Source organism: Corvus brachyrhynchos, unplaced genomic scaffold, assembly GCF_000691975.1.
Source record: "Corvus brachyrhynchos isolate BGI_N302 unplaced genomic scaffold, ASM69197v1 scaffold200, whole genome shotgun sequence".
NCBI lineage: Eukaryota > Metazoa > Chordata > Aves > Passeriformes > Corvidae > Corvus > Corvus brachyrhynchos.
In genome coordinates, this window is record NW_008236184.1 from 3,684,170 (window position 1) to 3,702,737 (window position 18,568).

Genomic DNA, 18,568 nt, shown 5'->3' on the forward strand with positions numbered 1-18,568 from the left:
TCTTCTATTAATTTTTCTCTATGCATTAAACTGGCATCTATGTCTTTAACTTTTGCTTGCTTAATCCTCACCACCCTGACAGTAATACAAAAAAGTTGCCATTTTTGCCTATGCACAATATGAACGGGCTTTTATGTTCTCCCTAGACAGCTCAAATTTCTGGAGTTGTACCCTTATACTTCCGTAGCTGTTAGAGAGTGAGCTCTGAGATAGTACTTGCCCCGACATTGCAGAATTGTTCTTTAGGTTTGAATTCTGCTCAAGCTGCTTTAAAGTCTCTTTAAATTTTTAAGAGGCAAATTACTGACTATGCAAAGACAAAGTAACACACACTTGCAGACATTTCTTTTGCTGAAGTGATCATCTGTTAAATTGCCCAAGAAATTGGTGCTAAAGGCATTTTTCGAGTTTATTTCAAAAGTTCTTGTAGTGTTTGCTAAGAAACAAATTTTTTTGCACAAAAATAAAACAAACTTTTGAGCCCATTAAGGATGTTACAGCTAACAGATACAGTCTTAACATGCCACCATTTTATTCTTTAATAAATAGCTAAATTTGCAGACAACAAGATGTAAACCTTTAAAGTTCCATGTTAAATGGTGAAGAAAGGAGAAATTGGTAAATTTTGAAAAGTTGTCTGAAATCATGTCTTAATATGTTTACTTGAAGTATATTCCCATAAGGAGCACTAAGTATGGTGTTAATGTGCATAAAATGCTACTGTCATACTGCAAAATTCAGGCTAATTTAATAAAGCCTGATGTGCCTTACATCATGTTGCAATGATGCAGTAATATGCTGCTAAATGAGTCACCTCACATTAGCTTCATGGCAACAGCAGAGTTGATGGCTATTGAAGGGAAAATGGGGTAGCAATATTACTGGAAATATTGATGGACCAGCTTTCTATTGAATTTTTTTTCATCCAAGAAAAAGCTGCCTTATTTATTACCAACACACACAAAACTTATACAATAATAGCAGCAGAAATGAGTTAAAAATCCATCAGCCACTAAATAAAACATAGGTAGCATACACAGTATCATATAGATTGTCCATATGTTCTCAGTGTAGTGCTATATATTTCATGCAGTATGTATAAATATCAGGTACTATAGAGTAGTGTATATTTTATACATTATTTTATATATATAGGATTGTATATAGTCTAAGTGAAATGTATTTAGTAAATTCAATCCGTAGCTCCTTCCAGCATTTGTGTATTCTACAGTTTTATCAGCAGCAGTTTTTTCTAACAGTTTTATAACTTCTGAAGTGTCCCATCATCATGTAGACCATCGAGATTAATGAGTAAGAAAAATGGAGTAAATTAAGATACGACTCTTTACAAGAAGGCCACGCTTTAAACCACAAGTGGTGAATGCCTCTTTATTCCTGCCTAGCATCCATTACATTCAGCACTTGATTCTACCTCCCTTCCCAAACACAGGACAGTGTGTAGCCTTCAAATTATTATGAAGGGAGGATAAATGTGTTATCACCACACATCAAAAAATCCATCATGTCTATTTTTCATGCATGATTGTTTAGAATGAAAATAGAACATTAAGGGAATAGTCACCAACAATTTACTATCTTGAGCCTAGTGAGGCCAGTGGGGAGAGAATGTGCCAGGCACATGAGAAGAGACACTGTGAGGCCAAAGGAGCATCCCCCCTGCCAATTATCCAGGGCACTCATGGGCTCCTGGGGATGAAGTTACCTTCTGTGAAGACCCACACAAACAATTAGAAGAATTAGTCTAACAGCTACACATGTACTGCACATTTATCTCAATTTCACTTTAAAAATAGTGCAGACCCCTGGCTTTCTTTGAGCTCAGACCTGTCAAACCAATGTTCAGTGACAGCTGGGGACCTTTTTGATGATACTGGAAATAGGAGTCATGAATTCAATATCTGAAGTCTAATCTTTCTTTTACATAAGCTACTGTTTTCAGTACTAAATCACACAAATGTGAATAAAATCTTTTTTTATTACATGAAGCTTTCTTAAAATTTAACCTTTACCTGATTTATAATTTGTGAAAAGAAGCCCTTCCCAAAACTGCAATTACATGGCCAACAGAAATAGTGGAGTCCCCTCAAAAATCACAAACTACCACCCTACCTCCAATTCAAAGACACAAAAAAGAGACTTTGTGTCAAGTCATGTAGCATCACATTTCATTCTGACAGGAAAACAGAGTTTTTAATATTTCTTCTAAAAGCTGTCAATTTTTTCTCCAGGTAAAGATTTTTTACGTTCATCTAAATCAGCTCTGCATAAGCCTCAATTTGCCATCTTACCTATCCACTTAGAGTCTATATACTTTTGGATTCTCCTTTTTGGCTTGCTTAAAACACGTGATGGAACAAAAACCTGAAAACAAGCACTTCCTGCTAATAAAATATTCGCAAATTAGCCATATTTACATTCTTGTGACTAAATGTTACAGCTGAATCAGATTCCATTACCTAAATTGCTCAGGTTCTTAAGCTACACTGAAAATCAATCACACTTCAACTCCTACAGCCTAAATATAAAGCCTGTAGGTAGCAAACAGCCCCTACAAATCACTGCTTAGATTATTTTCAGTAAAAGGTGAGAATGAGTCTGAAACATTGCAGTTTACAGTGGTTTTGAAAATTTTCATTGCAGCCTTCTGTAAGTTCAGAAAGTAAAACTTAAAACTCCTCCCACTTCCATACCAGGTTATTAATCCCCTTTACACAAGTAACATAAGGAAAGGAGGTAGAAGAAGGATGGATTCAAGAGTATTTGGGGAAGTTAGGTATTTTCAATTCACCTGTACCCAATAACACACTCAGGAGACTGACTGGCTCTTGCCATTTTACCATTTCAGAAACCTTAGCCACTGTCCTTGAACTCCTGGTTCAGAGCAGAGACTAGAAAAGAATGGCATTGGTTGGTTTCCGAGAGGAAGAAAAGTAGTGGCTTATAATTCCTCAACAACCTAAATTTCCTATTTTTTTTTGAAGAATATTGGAAGAAATAGACTACAAATTTCAGAAGATAATGAAGAATTGATAGTGATTCAGCTGGAATACAGTATGTAAAATTAATTTCCTTCTCAGATTGCATAAGAGGTGTTTTAATAAGGCTTTTACCAATTCCACATTTCACAGGTGAACTGAGGAACTGAGGACAACTAAAACTAATGCTGAATACAGAGCGAAGCTGATTAAAAAACAGCTAAGAGTTTATGATCAACAGTGGGTGAATGTATTAACTGAGACTTTGCAGGCATCTGTTTTGGGCATCATTCCACCTCTTAATTAGTGACTTGGATGAAAAATGAAGACTACATTTACTAAATTCACAAAGCAAATAACCCATAAGGATCTACAAATGCAGTGCAAGCCTGGAATTCAAAATTGCACTAACAAATTTAGAGACGGTAGAAGGAACGTGTTAAAAAAGTAAATAGATTTTTGTACATGGAACCTGTAAACTGAAAAATACAGGGTGAGGAATAACAAGCTAGCCAGCATTACCATAAAAAGGTATTGGGAAATTTTAGATCACTACGATTGAAATATGTAGCTGAGACTGGAGATTTGTTAGGAAAATAGGCAAATACCACACAGGAAAAAGTTCAGTATTGTCTGAAAGATCCAGGAAATTTCTTTTTGCCATAGTGTTAAAGGCCCTAGGTGAGCTACTTGACCTCACTTAAAACACTGGAATTCCCTAGGGTTGTGAACCTACTGGAGAACATTCAGAGCAAAGCATAAGCTTTTCTACTAATATTTCAGTCTGAGACAGAACCTGTTACATATCCACTGCTAAAATATACCTGCACTATACACACCCATGTAAAAATTAACTGCAGTTATGTCTATCTTTTCTAAGGACTCCTTATCATCTTAATCATCTAATGGTTTTTCCAGCCTCTACAGGCTTAAAAGAGAATAGATTCTTCTCCATGTCCACTGTCTGTAAGACAAGAGCTAGCTACTTTAATTACGATGATGTTTAGATAAGGCACCAGGGAAACTTTTTGAGAGTAACTACACTCAAGTAGTGGAAAACAAGACCCAGAGTGGTCATGCAGTCTCTTCCATCCCTAGACTTTTTTGAGAACTGAGCACATGAAGCCTCTGTAAGGGACAATGCAGCCAATTCTTCATTTGGATTGTAATGACCTCTCATGATCACTTTAGACCTTCTCTATGACAGATTTCAAACACAGGAGCTGCAATGAGAGCTGTATTTCAAGCGCTACCATGCCATTTACAAAAACCAAAAAAAACCTCTAAAGATTCAGAAATCCCACCACATTCCAAGTTAAATGAATTCAAACACTGTCAGATTTACCTGACAAAGACCAAAATAAAATACAAACTGTAATTTATCACATGAATCTAATGGAATTAAAATTTAATTCAAGGTTAACTCTATGTTCACTTTTTATTATCCTGAATATAAAACCAATAGATTTACCTACAGTAACATTCTCCCCACATACTAAACATTTTAAAGAAAAAGAAACTGAGGGAGATTAAATAGTAGAAAGCTTATCAAAGTGATAAACAGAACTAAAAGAGATGTTAATAGAAACAAATATGTGTAAGATTCTAAGTTTAAAATAGCTATATGTAAAAAATTAATATTAAATGGTACTAGATAGAAACAATCCTAAATATATAGAGATATAAAAGGATTTTTCTCACTGAGAAACCAAACAACAGAAACTACACTCGTTCCTGCAAAGCAGAATAGAATTTTATGCAAAGTTCATATAAAACCATTTTCCAATACAAAACATTAACTTAATGAAAGAGTATTGTGGAAATTAATTTGCTTCCAAACTAATGTCAAGTTTAAGTTATTATATTTAAATACAGTACATACAGAGTTATTTCAACAATAGTAACAACACTAATACAATGTTTTACTGTCTAGACTGGCAATAATGTGACGCCCGTAACTTTAAGGTAAAGAGCTATACTGCTTTTTGGGAGAATGTTACTGAAAGCTCACCCATACAGCTACAAATGGGTCTTTGTTTGCCACATCTGCATTGCAGAGAAGTAGTAAAGGCTATGAGAATGATCCTTTCTTAATAGGGGAAGCATTGCCACATGGTGCTGCCCATTCACACTTCCCAAGCTACTAGTTAAAAACCAAGATGTCAAACTCATATGCTAAATTTTATCCTCCAGAAGAAAGACACCCCTGAAAATATCAGTTCAAAGGAAATAGTCAACCTACAGTAAAATTAAAAAAAGATTCCTCTTTGAGAAAATAAACATAAAGCAGTATCTTAGAATTACAAACATATTAGTTATTTAAATCTTTATCAACAGACACTGAATGTAATCACGTGGTAATTATACTTTTCAAACAGTCAAATTTCCTGTACATTCGAAACAGACTTTTAAACAATGATCAAAGTATGCTTAGTCTGGCTCATTAGAAATCACATGAAGGAAATCATCACTCTAAAATGAAGAGACTCTACTTACTTGACAGCCTGGTAAGCCCGTGTCTCTACCATACAGTGGAAATGGACCTCTGTCTGAGGTTTTTCCTACAAAAGAAAGAAATTTAAGATTTGGTTATTTTTAAACTCCCCTAGACATCCACATCAATTGTCTGTATATATGCAATTCAGAAAATCTATTCACATCATAGTAAATTTACAAACATCAAGTTGCATGAAAAAAATCAGGTTTTTATACATCTGTGTTTCACACACTCAAACAACACTACAATAATAGATTACATATTTACCTAATAAAATTCCTTTTGTAACCAGTCAGATACTATAAAATATTCCTATTCAGTATGTTTAAATACAAAAGGCAAAGGTCCATTTTCATTTCCATTATCAACAAGCAAAGGTAGAGACACTTTGAGACATTTCTCCTTCCTGCATGAAACTAACACTTAGCTGGTATCCATCTTAGACAATGAATATACTGAGCAATAAAATAAAACCACATGAAAAGCAAACAAAAACTTCATTCAGAACAGTAAAACTCACGCCAACCTTAAACCACGGCTGATTCATTCAGCTCAACACTCACCCCTACATCCTTAAAAATCTTTTTGTTTAATGTACATGTTAATGTTAATGTTTAATGATAAGCAGGTATAAAACTCAAGCAAGACAACTGGGCAAGACAGCAAAACATATATTATTTTTGCCAAATATGCAATCTTTGCCTGTAGGTAGCACATACAGAACACTGTGCCTCATGCAGAGTGGCTGCCTTCTGATGTTGCTGTCTGAGGTCACAAGACATTAGCAATGGGTTTGCCAGTTCCAGGAAAACTACTTAGTGCTGTATTTGTTAGGTATGCCACCAAAATGGCATATTTGTATATTAAAACTCAGTGTGCAAGTTCTCCAGTGGAGCTCAGGATCAACACCTTGAAAAAAATCTTGAATAGAAGCCCGCTGAACAATGCCAAGCATCAGACATTCATCAAGTAAGTGTATAACAGAAAACACTGTGCATGTGCCTGCCCTAATTATGACACAGTTAGGACTCAGTAAAACCCTGTACCACTACTCAGAGTCTTATCCAAAAGCAAGCATTAATTAACCAGATCTACCCATTTGAAAATGAATGCTATCTCACCCAACTAGGCATTCCCTTTGCAAACAATGTGTGTGTTCTCCTGTCCTAATAAGGAGAAAAAGTAGCCTTTCTTCCACATTCCCATTTCAGGGATAAATAGCTACATGATATTGCAATTGCACTTCAAGAATAGGACTTCCTTTGCTTTTTCTGATTTTTCTCTCTTACTACCAAAAATCCCTAAATATAATTTCATAAGAGGAGAATATAAAGTATGCTTTTTGGTCATTTTAAAAGTGCATCTTGTGTAAGCAGGGAGGAAAAACAAGTCTGAATCTCTTGGAACCACATCTCTGCAAGATTGTAATCTTGATAACTAGCACTGGTATGGTCAACAATAGTTTGCTTGAAAAATGGCAGCTCTGCTGTAACAAAGGGAGGAAAAATTTTACATTTTTCTGCCGAAGCAATTTGCCTCTAACAACTATCAAGCACCAAGCAAATAAAATACCTAGCATGCAAAATTATAAGTAGTAGGATGAATCATGCTGTTCATATTAAACCAGACTCAGCATTTTCTTTCCAGAAAATGAGAATCTCATATCACATGATAAACAACTTTGACTGAAGTATGCAGTATTCCAGGCAGGCTTTAAAACAAATATTTGTACAAGAGTCAATTACACAGGCTCGAAAAATTATGATGTAAATTATGGTTTGTGTAGCAAGCAAGAAATTGTTAGATAAGAATGCATAAAATCAAGTTATTTAAATGTTATATTTTTTTAAAGTATGGCAGATTCATATTAAAGGAGAAAAGCTTACTGGAACAGCCCAATCCATGGTAAATTTGGTTCTGAGAAGTGACCAGGAAAAGTCAAGGCTTTCTGATGCTGTAGTGCCTAAATATTTCTCAAAAATTTGTTGGAGCAAATTAACATTTAACCTGTGTTCAAATGCCTCAGCTTTTCAATGAAGGGTTTGGAAAACAACCTAGGATCAACTATGAGAGGATGCCTTTCACAGATAGTGTCCCAAACACATTCCCAGTGCAAGCACTTAGACAGGACTCTCAAACTTGCAGTAGTGCCACAATGTTAAAGGTACACATTTTTTAAACACCAAAAATTAACAGGCACACACTACAGCAACACACATCGAGCCCACACTCAAGCCCTGCTCCTGGCTGTCTCTCAAACTATGGAACTGCACCCTGTGGTCCCTCATGTGGGACTGGAACAATGTCAGCAACTTCATCGCCACGTTAGCACAGCACAAGGATGGGACAGAGGTGAGCAATCCTGGGCACCATTAGAGCACATTACAGGAGTTCACTGAAGCCCCTGAAGCTTCAGTGAGAAAAGATCAAGGTTGCCCAGCATCATGCTGTCTGGCCATAGCACTTCACTACCAACACAATGGAAAAGGTGACAGTACAGATTTCAAATTGCCTGTTGTCATTTCAACACACTTCAGCTGCTCCAGTCTAGGCAAAATGCTAATCTCACTATTTAAACCTTTGTAAGCTAATGTCACAGGTAATGTTTATTTCTCAATAGAAAGAGAAAATACTTAGCAATACTTCACAAGTACTTGAAAGGTGGGTAACATTCTTGTTGGTTTACAAGAAGGTAGGTCCCATACACACTCTCTGATCAATGCATGGGCAGCCTCTAGCATCCAGTAAAGTTCATACACATGGCCAAATATATCAAAGGAGAGTCCCTTTGTTGGTTTTTAGCTTATGAAATACCTTTCTTATTTACTCATACTCTCTACAGATTGACAGAAGAGCATAAAAATGTAGAGGTTACAATAAAACCCAAACCTACTGGAGTGCCAGTGCTTATGAGAATGCAAACTTTAAAAATACAGTGAGACTGAGAGCCAAAGCAGACCCTGAAATGACTTGCAGGTTTACCCCAGAAGACTTGCAGTTGGGTCTTTTTCACCCTCTCTCAGGTCTTGTCCCAGTCAGTGCTCACTACACAGATAGCAGTAGTCTCTTTTGCATTACAGCTGGAAATTCAGAAACACTAATGGTCGGCATTTTGGGGACATAAGGAAATTCACTATGGCACCCGACATTAATTAGAAGAAGGAGAGGAGTCTGCAAAAACCACTTAATTACAAAATCCTCATCGAACACTTTCATTTGCACAGGTTTGTGTAGACATGGATGTAAGAAAGTGTGCAGACATATCAGCTGGGAAGGTAAAGCAGATGCCCAGATGAAGTTTATTTCCTCTTCAGATCTGATTTTATTTTCACACAACAAAAAAGTTAGATGCTGTCATTTTAGAATAAAAATCTATGTCTTGCTTACAAAGAAGCATCATGGTAAACTTTTCTTCAGTTTATGTACTAGTGGCTCTACATACCAGAGTTGTGCATTCCAAGCAGATTTGGAATAAAGCAAGAGACATTTAAAAACAATTGAGATGGTTATATACAAAAAATTTACATCTGCACAGGTCAATTCACAAGGGATTTGAATATTTTAATAACTTGGAATTAATGTGCTTTATTGGGCTTTTGGGGTTTTTTTGAATTTTCATGTGTTTTTATCAGGAAAAACTTCAAGGACCGAGTCACCACCTAACAGGCTCAAAGTTCAGGGACTATGGAATTAAAAGAAACCCAACCAAGAAAATCCCACTAGGCATTTGGAACCACAAATATTTCCCAACAGTGTAAATTTAAAACCTTGACACATTCTCTATCAATTCAAACATTAATAGGCATTTAGTAAATAATTTTTTTCTCTTGCAATCACTTGTCTAAATGTGATATGCTCACAACTTAATATAGCCTTTGAATACCACATGAGGAATTGTCTTCCACAATACATCTACATGTGTAACAGCTGTGCAGCCTAAATACTCTTAACACAGAACGAACTGAAACAGCAAGATGCAAAGTGATAGTGAGCTGAAAACAGCACTACATTAACTCAGCTGAGGACTACTTCAGTGAATGTGCTATAAATGCCTGCCAGTATAAAACAGCCTTTTCCCACTGCTAGATAATGCTTGGCTTATGAGAAGATGACAGAACTCTCAAAAAATTATTTCAATTCCCACAGAATTAACCCTTTACAGACTGAAGATCTTTCTGTGCATTGCTAAGAATTTGTTTGGTTGGCAATATGGAAAGCAACAACATCTTTTAATGAAGCAATGTTTATCATTCAGTATGAATGCTATAGTGACCACAGCTGGCAGCTGCTCTGTTTGTCAGACATGAAATATGTCTGCCCTACTTGTACAGAGAATCCAAGTGAATACTGAAGCTTGTTTTTACAGTTTCTAAACATCATTTCATCACTGATATAACACTTTGAACTGGTCCCTACAGATAGCCTACCCAAAAGTCAGTTTATAACAAAACATTGTTGACAACTTCGAGAATTTATTTTTCTTTTCAAGCTATTAAAATAGTGTTGGTAATTCATCTAGAAATGAATTTTTATACTGCTTTCTCCCCCTCCACATCCAGCAAAGTATGTGTCTGTTACCCACAGAATGAATACATTCAAATAATTTTTCATATGCAGATCCAATGTATCAAGGAACAAGCTTCACAAGCTACACTGACAGGCACATACAAAAGATACAAGAAAAACCTTCAACAAAGACATTTTTCTACTAATCAATATTGCTTTCCAAATTACCATGAAGTAGAAAGTACACAAAGTTCATAGAATAAGATTATTGCAGGTCTGCTCTTTATTTTTTTAAATTTTGTTGGCATTAAAAATTTCTTATTCAGCAATTATTCAGTACAGTGGAAAAAAAAATTGTTTGATTAAAACACAAGTCCATCCCTGCTCCTAGGACTTGTTGTGTTGCCTTCATTGAGGCAAGACTGACACATGCAGCCATAAAAATTTTTACTATATATCCATACATTTCCCACAGCAGCAGAGGAATAATTTCTTCCTTTTCTACTGCTATATAGCCTACTCATTAATAGAGGCTGTAACAGTTTTAGTATCTTCTCTCTAGCATTTAAAAGATCTGTAATGCACACATGTATATATTGTGAATACTTATCAAAATACAACGTACATTTTTCCTTATGATATTTGAGACCAGAACTCCGGGAAATGAAACAGATCTGGAGCAACACAATTTGAAGAAATGGCTTAAAACAAATGACCTCCTATTCTCTTCATGACAATGTTTAAGTATTATTGGCTGATGTGTGCCAAGCATGCTGCTGGCTGCACTAAGGATGTTTAACAACCCAGTGCCAACAAGTGCAGCTGCTGGACTTGCAGCACCCTCCTCCTGTTCATCCCAAGCCAAATTACTCACTCAGCTATGAACAATGAAGCAGCAACACAGGAAAATGCCAAGTGCAAGTGAGATTAGTGATAAACTACAGGATCCCTACAGAGGTCAGTGATTAGCAGGTCCCCAGTCGTAATCACTTTCCTAACCTAGCCTTTATCTCATCACATGCTCCATCTTAGCTCAGTCTTCTGACTGCAAGCAGCTTCCCCAATCAATATCCCTCTAAGTCTTGCAAATTCATCCATGCTCTCTTACCTTTTAACAAAGCAGTCAAACCTACACAATATGGAATATCTGCAAACTTGTAGGACAAATTTTTAACCTTAAGTTTAATAAGTAATTAATACACAATAAAATCACATTACTGGAAAAATTGTAATAAAGTAACAGAACAGAAGAAAAACTACAAACATACTTACCCGGAAATGCCATGCCCAAGTGTTTATCAGCAATGCAGTCTATATAGCTCATCATAAAAATTATATGTACAGACTGCAATTAGTGAAAAAATGTTGGAGTATTTTTCCCCATACTGTGACACCTTCTAAGATTTTCCAAGACAGCAGAAGTAAACGTTTTAGAAAAACTTGGTTTTAACACTACAGATTTGCTCCCTCCTCCTTTTTTTGGCCAAAATTTTGAAAGACTGGGATCCTATAAAATTAATGATTGTCAAGAAGTAAAAGTCTAAGATTTTGAATGAGATTTATGGGATTTAACCATCCAATCTCAGGTCTGCCAGGAATCTCCAAGGATTCTCCATGCCTTAAATTCTCATTTGTAAGAAGACAGCATTATACTTCTGTTAGCTAGTCCTATTACTTATTTGGAGCAAGAAGTGCTTTTCACATTCAAATAATCCAAAATGTGAAAATTCTGAAGATGGAATTACCTGTAATCAACCTCCCATTATAACTTTTGCAATTTAGGAACAAATATTGAATTATTGTTTTTGTTGACATTTGGACAAGATGATCTGGAAAAAAAATTCAGTTTGTTTTCCAGAGACTCTAAATATCAGAAGTTTTTATATTTATATTTACAGTTGTGTCAGCATTTGCAGATGCCTTTCACTATAAAAATTCTACTGATTGAACCAGCCAGGCAATAAATCTCAGAGTATATTTATAAAGACGTTAAACACAGAAGTCAAGGAATTTCTCACAACTTCTTTAACACAATATTTTTTTTAAAAAATAATGTCAGTGTGTGAAGAGGTATTAAAGACCTGCTTCTCAAAGACATGCCTTTGACACATCCATCCCATTGATTTGTAAGTACATCTAAGAAAAGATGGAGTATTTTGTCAGTTTGCAGATCACTGCACAGATCTTGTGCTATAAAAACAATTTATTAACGTTCTTATGTACTTCAAATACACAGGAAGTAAAGGTGGACTAAATTCCACATTATATTTGGATTGACCCTATGAACTCATAATTTATATGCTCCTGTCAAACTAAGAACATTTCTATTCCAACAGAGGCTGATCCATGAGGGCTCCTTCCTCAGTACTATTCCTGTCCCTCCACTTAGCAGGCTTACACTGTGCTGAATAACAAATCAAATGTTTGCAAGGCTAAAAGGCACTGAAGTCGCTGGCAGGAAGAATGCACAGCAGTAACTGAGGGAAGAGGGGTACAAACCTGAAGAAAGAACTTTCTTCTCTTCCTCCCCCAAGCATATGTGGGCAAGTATCTGAGATCCAAAGAGTTCCTGAATAGCTGTTTTATGTAGTTTCAAATTCTCCACTAGTATGTCTACCCCAGGCTAACCTTACCATAAATAATGTTAACACTCTATGAACCCATTAATATGTGTTACACATAGCGAGAACATCCAGTGAGAAACAGATTAAAAATATACCAAAAATGAGGGAAATCGGGGATATTGAATATGCAGAAAACAATAAGCAAAGTGAATTTGCATATGAACACACAAACATTCCACACTGGTGGCATTTGTCATATACATTTACTTACCTCACCTATCCATCTCATGTTTTTCTAGAGTATCCAAGTGTCTTCACTTTGTCTATTAAAATATTTCTCCTTTTGCCATCTTCCCCCACCTCATCCCCAAGGGATTCGGTTAAAATTCTCAAGTAACTAACAAAGTTGCTACTTATAGTTAACATGAAAAGCATCCCTTGCTCTCCTGGTGTGGAATTTGTCCCAGATCTAAGCACAAAAATTACTTTGAACATCAATTACATTCTTAAGTCTAAAGTCAAGAGGATTTTTTAATTGGAAATGAATAGAGAATCCACACTTTACAACAAACTGCTACACCTGTCTCCAATTAAAAGATTATTTTGGTGACACTACTTACTACAAATTACTAGATTACTTCAGATATATAGATATATATATATATATGTACACACACACAAAAAAAAATAAATTCTGCAGATATCTATGGCTTCTCTCACTATCCAAGATCTATTAATTCTCATTAAATGTGAAAAGTCAGCTTGTCAACAAAGAAAGATTCCCCCCTTGCCCATTTTCTGTATAAACACAGGCACAAACACAACAAACATTTATAACCATCTTCCATAAGGCAAATGTATACAATAGTCCTTCATTGTACAACACCTTTGACTGTTCTTATTTGAATGACTTGCATAACTTTTTCTAACTTCACCCTTCACAGCCATCTCAATTGCACAGAGGTTTGTAAAACAGGAATTCCCAAACTGTGGGCTCCAAACTAGCAGTATCTAGTTCTTCAGTTAGCCTGAAGAAACAAAACCAACAACCACCAACAGAAAAAAAACCCACACCCCGCCAAACCACCCAAAGAACCAAACAACACAGAAAAACAACATAGAAAACCAAACCCCAAACACACATGAGATGCTAAAACACATTTTAGAAGACAAAACAACATGTTAAGTGCTTTCTGAGTATTACTTCTTCTAGAAACAATTCCCACAGGCACCACAGAATAATCAAGTTACCTGTTAAAATAGGAGGGGAAATCCTCAGGAGACAGTGCCTGAAAGGAGCCATCTCCTGTTTGGGGGCTGGAAACTCCTGACTATTCACATGCATTATATGAAGGCACATCGAGCCAAAAGAACGTGAAACAGAAACCCCATAAAGAATAATTAGATAGTCTAGATTAATGCAAAATACTTAAAATGCTTAGAGCTTAAAATAGGTGTTCTTATTTTAGTAGAAAAACAGTATTTACAGTACGGAACTTTAGACTGTTCAAAAATTGAAAGCAATCTTCCCAAGCCCTGAACCACTGACAATAACTGCACAAGAGAACATCACTGTCTGCAGAAATGTAAACTGCTATTGGAGCTACACACAGAATGAACTTTTAACTGTCTACCAAAAACCACCGAAAAAATACAGAACTCTCTAAACCATCCCTCATCTGTAGGCACCTCACATCTCCGTGTATTCACGAAAACACCAGTACCTTACTGCCAAGGCACCTCAAGGATGAATACTGGATTTTTAAGTCACAGTATTTATAAGAGATAATAACAGGTGTGGGAACGCAACTGAAGAAACATTAAGAGTAATAACCCAGGTCCAGACATAGTCAAGGTGATTATAAGTCTCAGGTTTAAAAACACCATGGAACATGGGGAGCTGCTCAATGAACTAAAGAATAAAACCTCATATATCAATGAATACTACCTCTCTGCTTGGCTACACATGCTTTCCAGAGGCTTTAAATGACCTAAAGCAGATAAGGGAAACACTTTTCTTCAGCATGTTAAGAACAAAAAGAACACTCACTGCAATATTGGTAATTATTTTATGGAAATGGTCATATGAATAAGAATGATGAAATACTTTCTATATCAACAGCAAGGAGAATGTAAAAGCAATTACTAACACTCTGCACGTCTGTATCAGCAGGTTGAGGTAAGGATTAAAAATATTTTTTTTCAAATATATATAAACTAGGAGGTTTTCTCAGATATTAAGACTGGTTTTTACTAAGTCTTAGAATACTCAAAGTGCAAAATCTCCAGAAGAAAGTTCATTTTGTAAAATATTTAAAAGAAGCAAATATGATTACACAAATAATTTATTGCTCTGATAGCAAATCGTAACTACTGACATCACCAAAATGGAATTTTATTAATAAAGGATTAATAGGCTAATGGTAATGCCCTTCAGCCTGAATTTGTGGGAAAGGTGTGTTTTTTCCACTGTAAGCTGGCACAGTACAGTATCGATGTACCTGATTCTTGTAAGCTATGTGCATTGATAAACTGTTTGACAATAAAAGGATACATTTTAAAAGAATAATTTAAAGGAATAACCTTATTACTCTATTAAAATAATAATGCACAGAGAGCGTAAAAGCTAGGCACCAGACAATGTTTTAAATGCAACTGAAAACATCAACATGACTCAAACCTTGCCCCTAAATTTAGTCTTTTTTTTTTTTTTTTTTTTAAAGCATCAGCTTGTCAGTCTAAATCTCCAATTCATTACTGGAAATTCAGAGCTTGTTGGCAGATTGAAACAAATGAAGACAGGTCGGTGGAGTGCTGTGAACTGTACTTAAGGAAGCAAACTGCCTCTTACTCAGCCAAGCACAGAAGGATGTCTGTGGGACTGAGACATGGCCCTGCAGCCAGGACCTGGATTTACCCTTCAGGAGGAGGGTGGCAGCTATAAAAACTTTCCATGTTCCTCCATTATCCTAACCTTTCCTGTTGGCTTACCTCAGAGCTCTGTAAAAGGCCTACTGGCCTTGGAAAATCCCACAGGGAACCTTCTGAGGTGTTCACTAGAAAAGGCCAAATGTCCACCTTGGTGTTAAGGGTATGTGGTTATGGTACCTGAAAGTATTGCAGACTGAAAATCATCCTTCTAAGCCTAAACAGTATTAATGAGTGAAAGTAAAACCACATGGGTTTTGTATCTTTTTATCTATTTTTCCTGCTTGTACTTCAACTCCCCAGACTACAGAACAGGTAGTGTGGAGTTCCCATATTGTTGTGGAAGCCTTTAATACAGAAACAAGGATTAATTTCAAAGACATTTCCCATTTCATACCTAGCTGTTATCTCTGCTGTAAGCTTTCAACTACACATTAGTTCTTGATATCAAACAGTCATAAACACTTAGAAAACACTTTTCTTGATCCTGTACTGAGTAACTCATCTAAGTCTCAGATTCTGAAGCACCTATTTTACTTCTCATGCAGATTTTTCAACTTAAATGTATGTTTTTATCACTCTCCCTTCATCTATAATTCTGTTATTACCAACTATACAGTGTATATGGAACCTTACTTGCTTATTGTCTTTATCAGCCTGGAGGAAAACACAGAGCACACCCTAAAAGAATTTGCACAGACCCCAGTTTCAGAGGTGCAGCTGGTATACTTGAAGGCAGGACTACCATTCAGAGGAATAGAAACAATCTAGAGGATTGGGCCAACAGGAACCTCATAAAATTCAGCCATAACAAATGTAAAGCTCTGCACCTGGCATGGAGCAGCCCCTTGCACCAGTGCAGGTTGGGATCCAGCTGTGTGGAGAAGGACTGGTGGTCTGAAGGGGCAGCTACACGAGACAGCATGGCCAGGGCAGTGACCATCCACCTCTGCTCAGCACGCCTTACACCAGATCAAAAATATTGCATCTAATTTCCAAACCCCCAATTAAAACAAAACCTCACCAGCCCACAAACACCAACCAACCAACCTTAAGCTAGAGAGCAATAAACAGAAAGAATCCCACTGCCTTCACTGCATGCAAAAGTTCCTTTCTTTTAACTAGTATCACATCTATTCCAGAATCCAGGATTCTGAAATCCTGCAGCTGGCAATTCTCCCCCCAACTTCCATCAGGTCAAACTAATTCCAATTTCTTCAGCTTCCTTTTGCAATGACTTTGTATATCTATTTTTCTGTATTGGTTTCTCCTTGCCTCTCACATTTACTCTTCCCTCAACATCAAAATTTAGTGCAACAAATTTAAGCTTTCCAATTCAACTGAATTAAGTCCCTTAATTATTCACTACATACTGGCTCTGCAAAAATGCTCATGCATTTAAAAACCCACACAACACCGTTCCATACCTCTTTTCTTCTTTGCCCATGAGAGCACTCTCTTGGATATCCGATCTCTGCAATGAGTTTGATTTGTACTATGCTGTACAAAACAGTAAATGATACTAAATGATGACCAAAACTATCCTTCTTCGAGCACGCCATTTGAAGAAGAATCACAGAAATTATTAAGACTGATATTGAAATGTCTGGGTTTCTCCATTTTTTAAATTAAAAGTTGCATAGTAAAGTAAAACATGGAATCACTGTAGGAGTTCTATGCCACAGTTGTATCTTGAAATTTCACTACTTCTATGTTTATTTAATTCACACATATATTCTAATTTTAAAAAAACAAAGTAGTACCGAGGTCATTTAAATTGCTGCACTTTTACTTCTAGGGTTATATTCACAAAGTCTATTTTAAGAACTGCTTTGGAAGCAACTGATGTTTTATGCAGCGAACTGCTATTTTCCCAGATGAATAGAATATCCATTCTTTGGCTCACAGTTTCCATGACACTAAAAACAAAACATTCATCGGCACCAGCTCAGTGTTTGATGGTAAATGCAGCTGCAGCTCACAACAGCTCGCAGTGTACCTCAGCCTGCCCCAGCTGAACAGAGGCACTGTATTTCCCCAACGCAATTTCATTGTTTTACAGACAAGCCCTTTCTTGCCAAACTCAAACATTTCAAATCCTGCTGCTGTTCTGTCTTGAAATGAAAAGTTATTCAATTCTGTAAGTAATGATACTAATGCTAAGTCTTCCAAATTACCGAACAAAGTACATAATCAGAAACACGGCTTCGGTAACAGTAGCATCTGCCCCCATAGTTAAAAAGAAATTTTTGGCCAAAGAATTTTAAACTTTGCTCCTTGATATAATTCCAACTCACTTGCTTCAAGTAAGCTGTTGAAGAAAAATTACAGGGACCATTTTAAAACTGGCAAATGGAGAAAGTCACATGGCAGTCCAGAGACAAGGAATGGCACTGAGCTTTCAGAACTGCTTCCCTCCCCAAAAGGAGCATTAAAGCATGCATGTCTCTTTAGAACAAAGATATTATAAGAGACAGTCTTCTGTTTTAGGGCAAGATGCAAGACTTCAACTTGCTAATAGTTTAATCCTGCCCCATATTAGTTAACTTTTCATCTGTTTGAGATTCAGTTTAAGTATATGGTCATTCCCCTTTTCACACTGGTCACCATACTACTGCTAAACAAACACTGAGACTTAATCCCATTGCTTTGATTCTGAAGGTCCCATTGAAAACAGGACCTAATCAATACTCCACATTTATTAGAAGTAAGTTTAGGCATGAAAACAGTAAAGCAACTAAGCACATATCTACTTCCAGGTATAGAAATGGACTAAATTCAGCAGGGACTGCTCATACGAACTACACACTTAGGAGACTGATGGGGGACTGACTGCAGGCAGATCACAGAGAAATCTGACAAAGGAAGACACATCATCCCAGCCTGCTCTTACTGTAGTTCTCAAGAAATTCCGTCAAAATTACTGGAAATATTGAAAAAGTACTAAGTCAATAATAACCAGTTTGCAACTTAACAGAAGTGCTATTTAAGGTAGAAATGAATTTCTGGTTTTGCCATAAATACAGTAGTAACACATCCACCTTCTCGAAGGGCAGAAACATGGTGGCGGCTCGCAG

At 36.4% G+C, this 18,568-nt stretch overlaps 1 protein-coding gene across 5 annotated transcripts in view; it reads right to left on the bottom strand.

The window, feature by feature from the left end:
* Window positions 1-18,568, bottom strand: part of TCF12 (transcription factor 12) — a 160,211-nt gene that overhangs the window by 64,506 nt on the left and 77,137 nt on the right. For all 5 annotated transcript variants that reach the window (XM_017737976.1, XM_017737970.1, XM_017737950.1 and 2 more), the window contains exon 6: window positions 5,493-5,557. In XM_017737976.1, coding sequence (XP_017593465.1) covers window positions 5,493-5,557 — 65 coding nt within the window. The remainder of the gene's footprint in view (window positions 1-5,492; window positions 5,558-18,568) is intronic.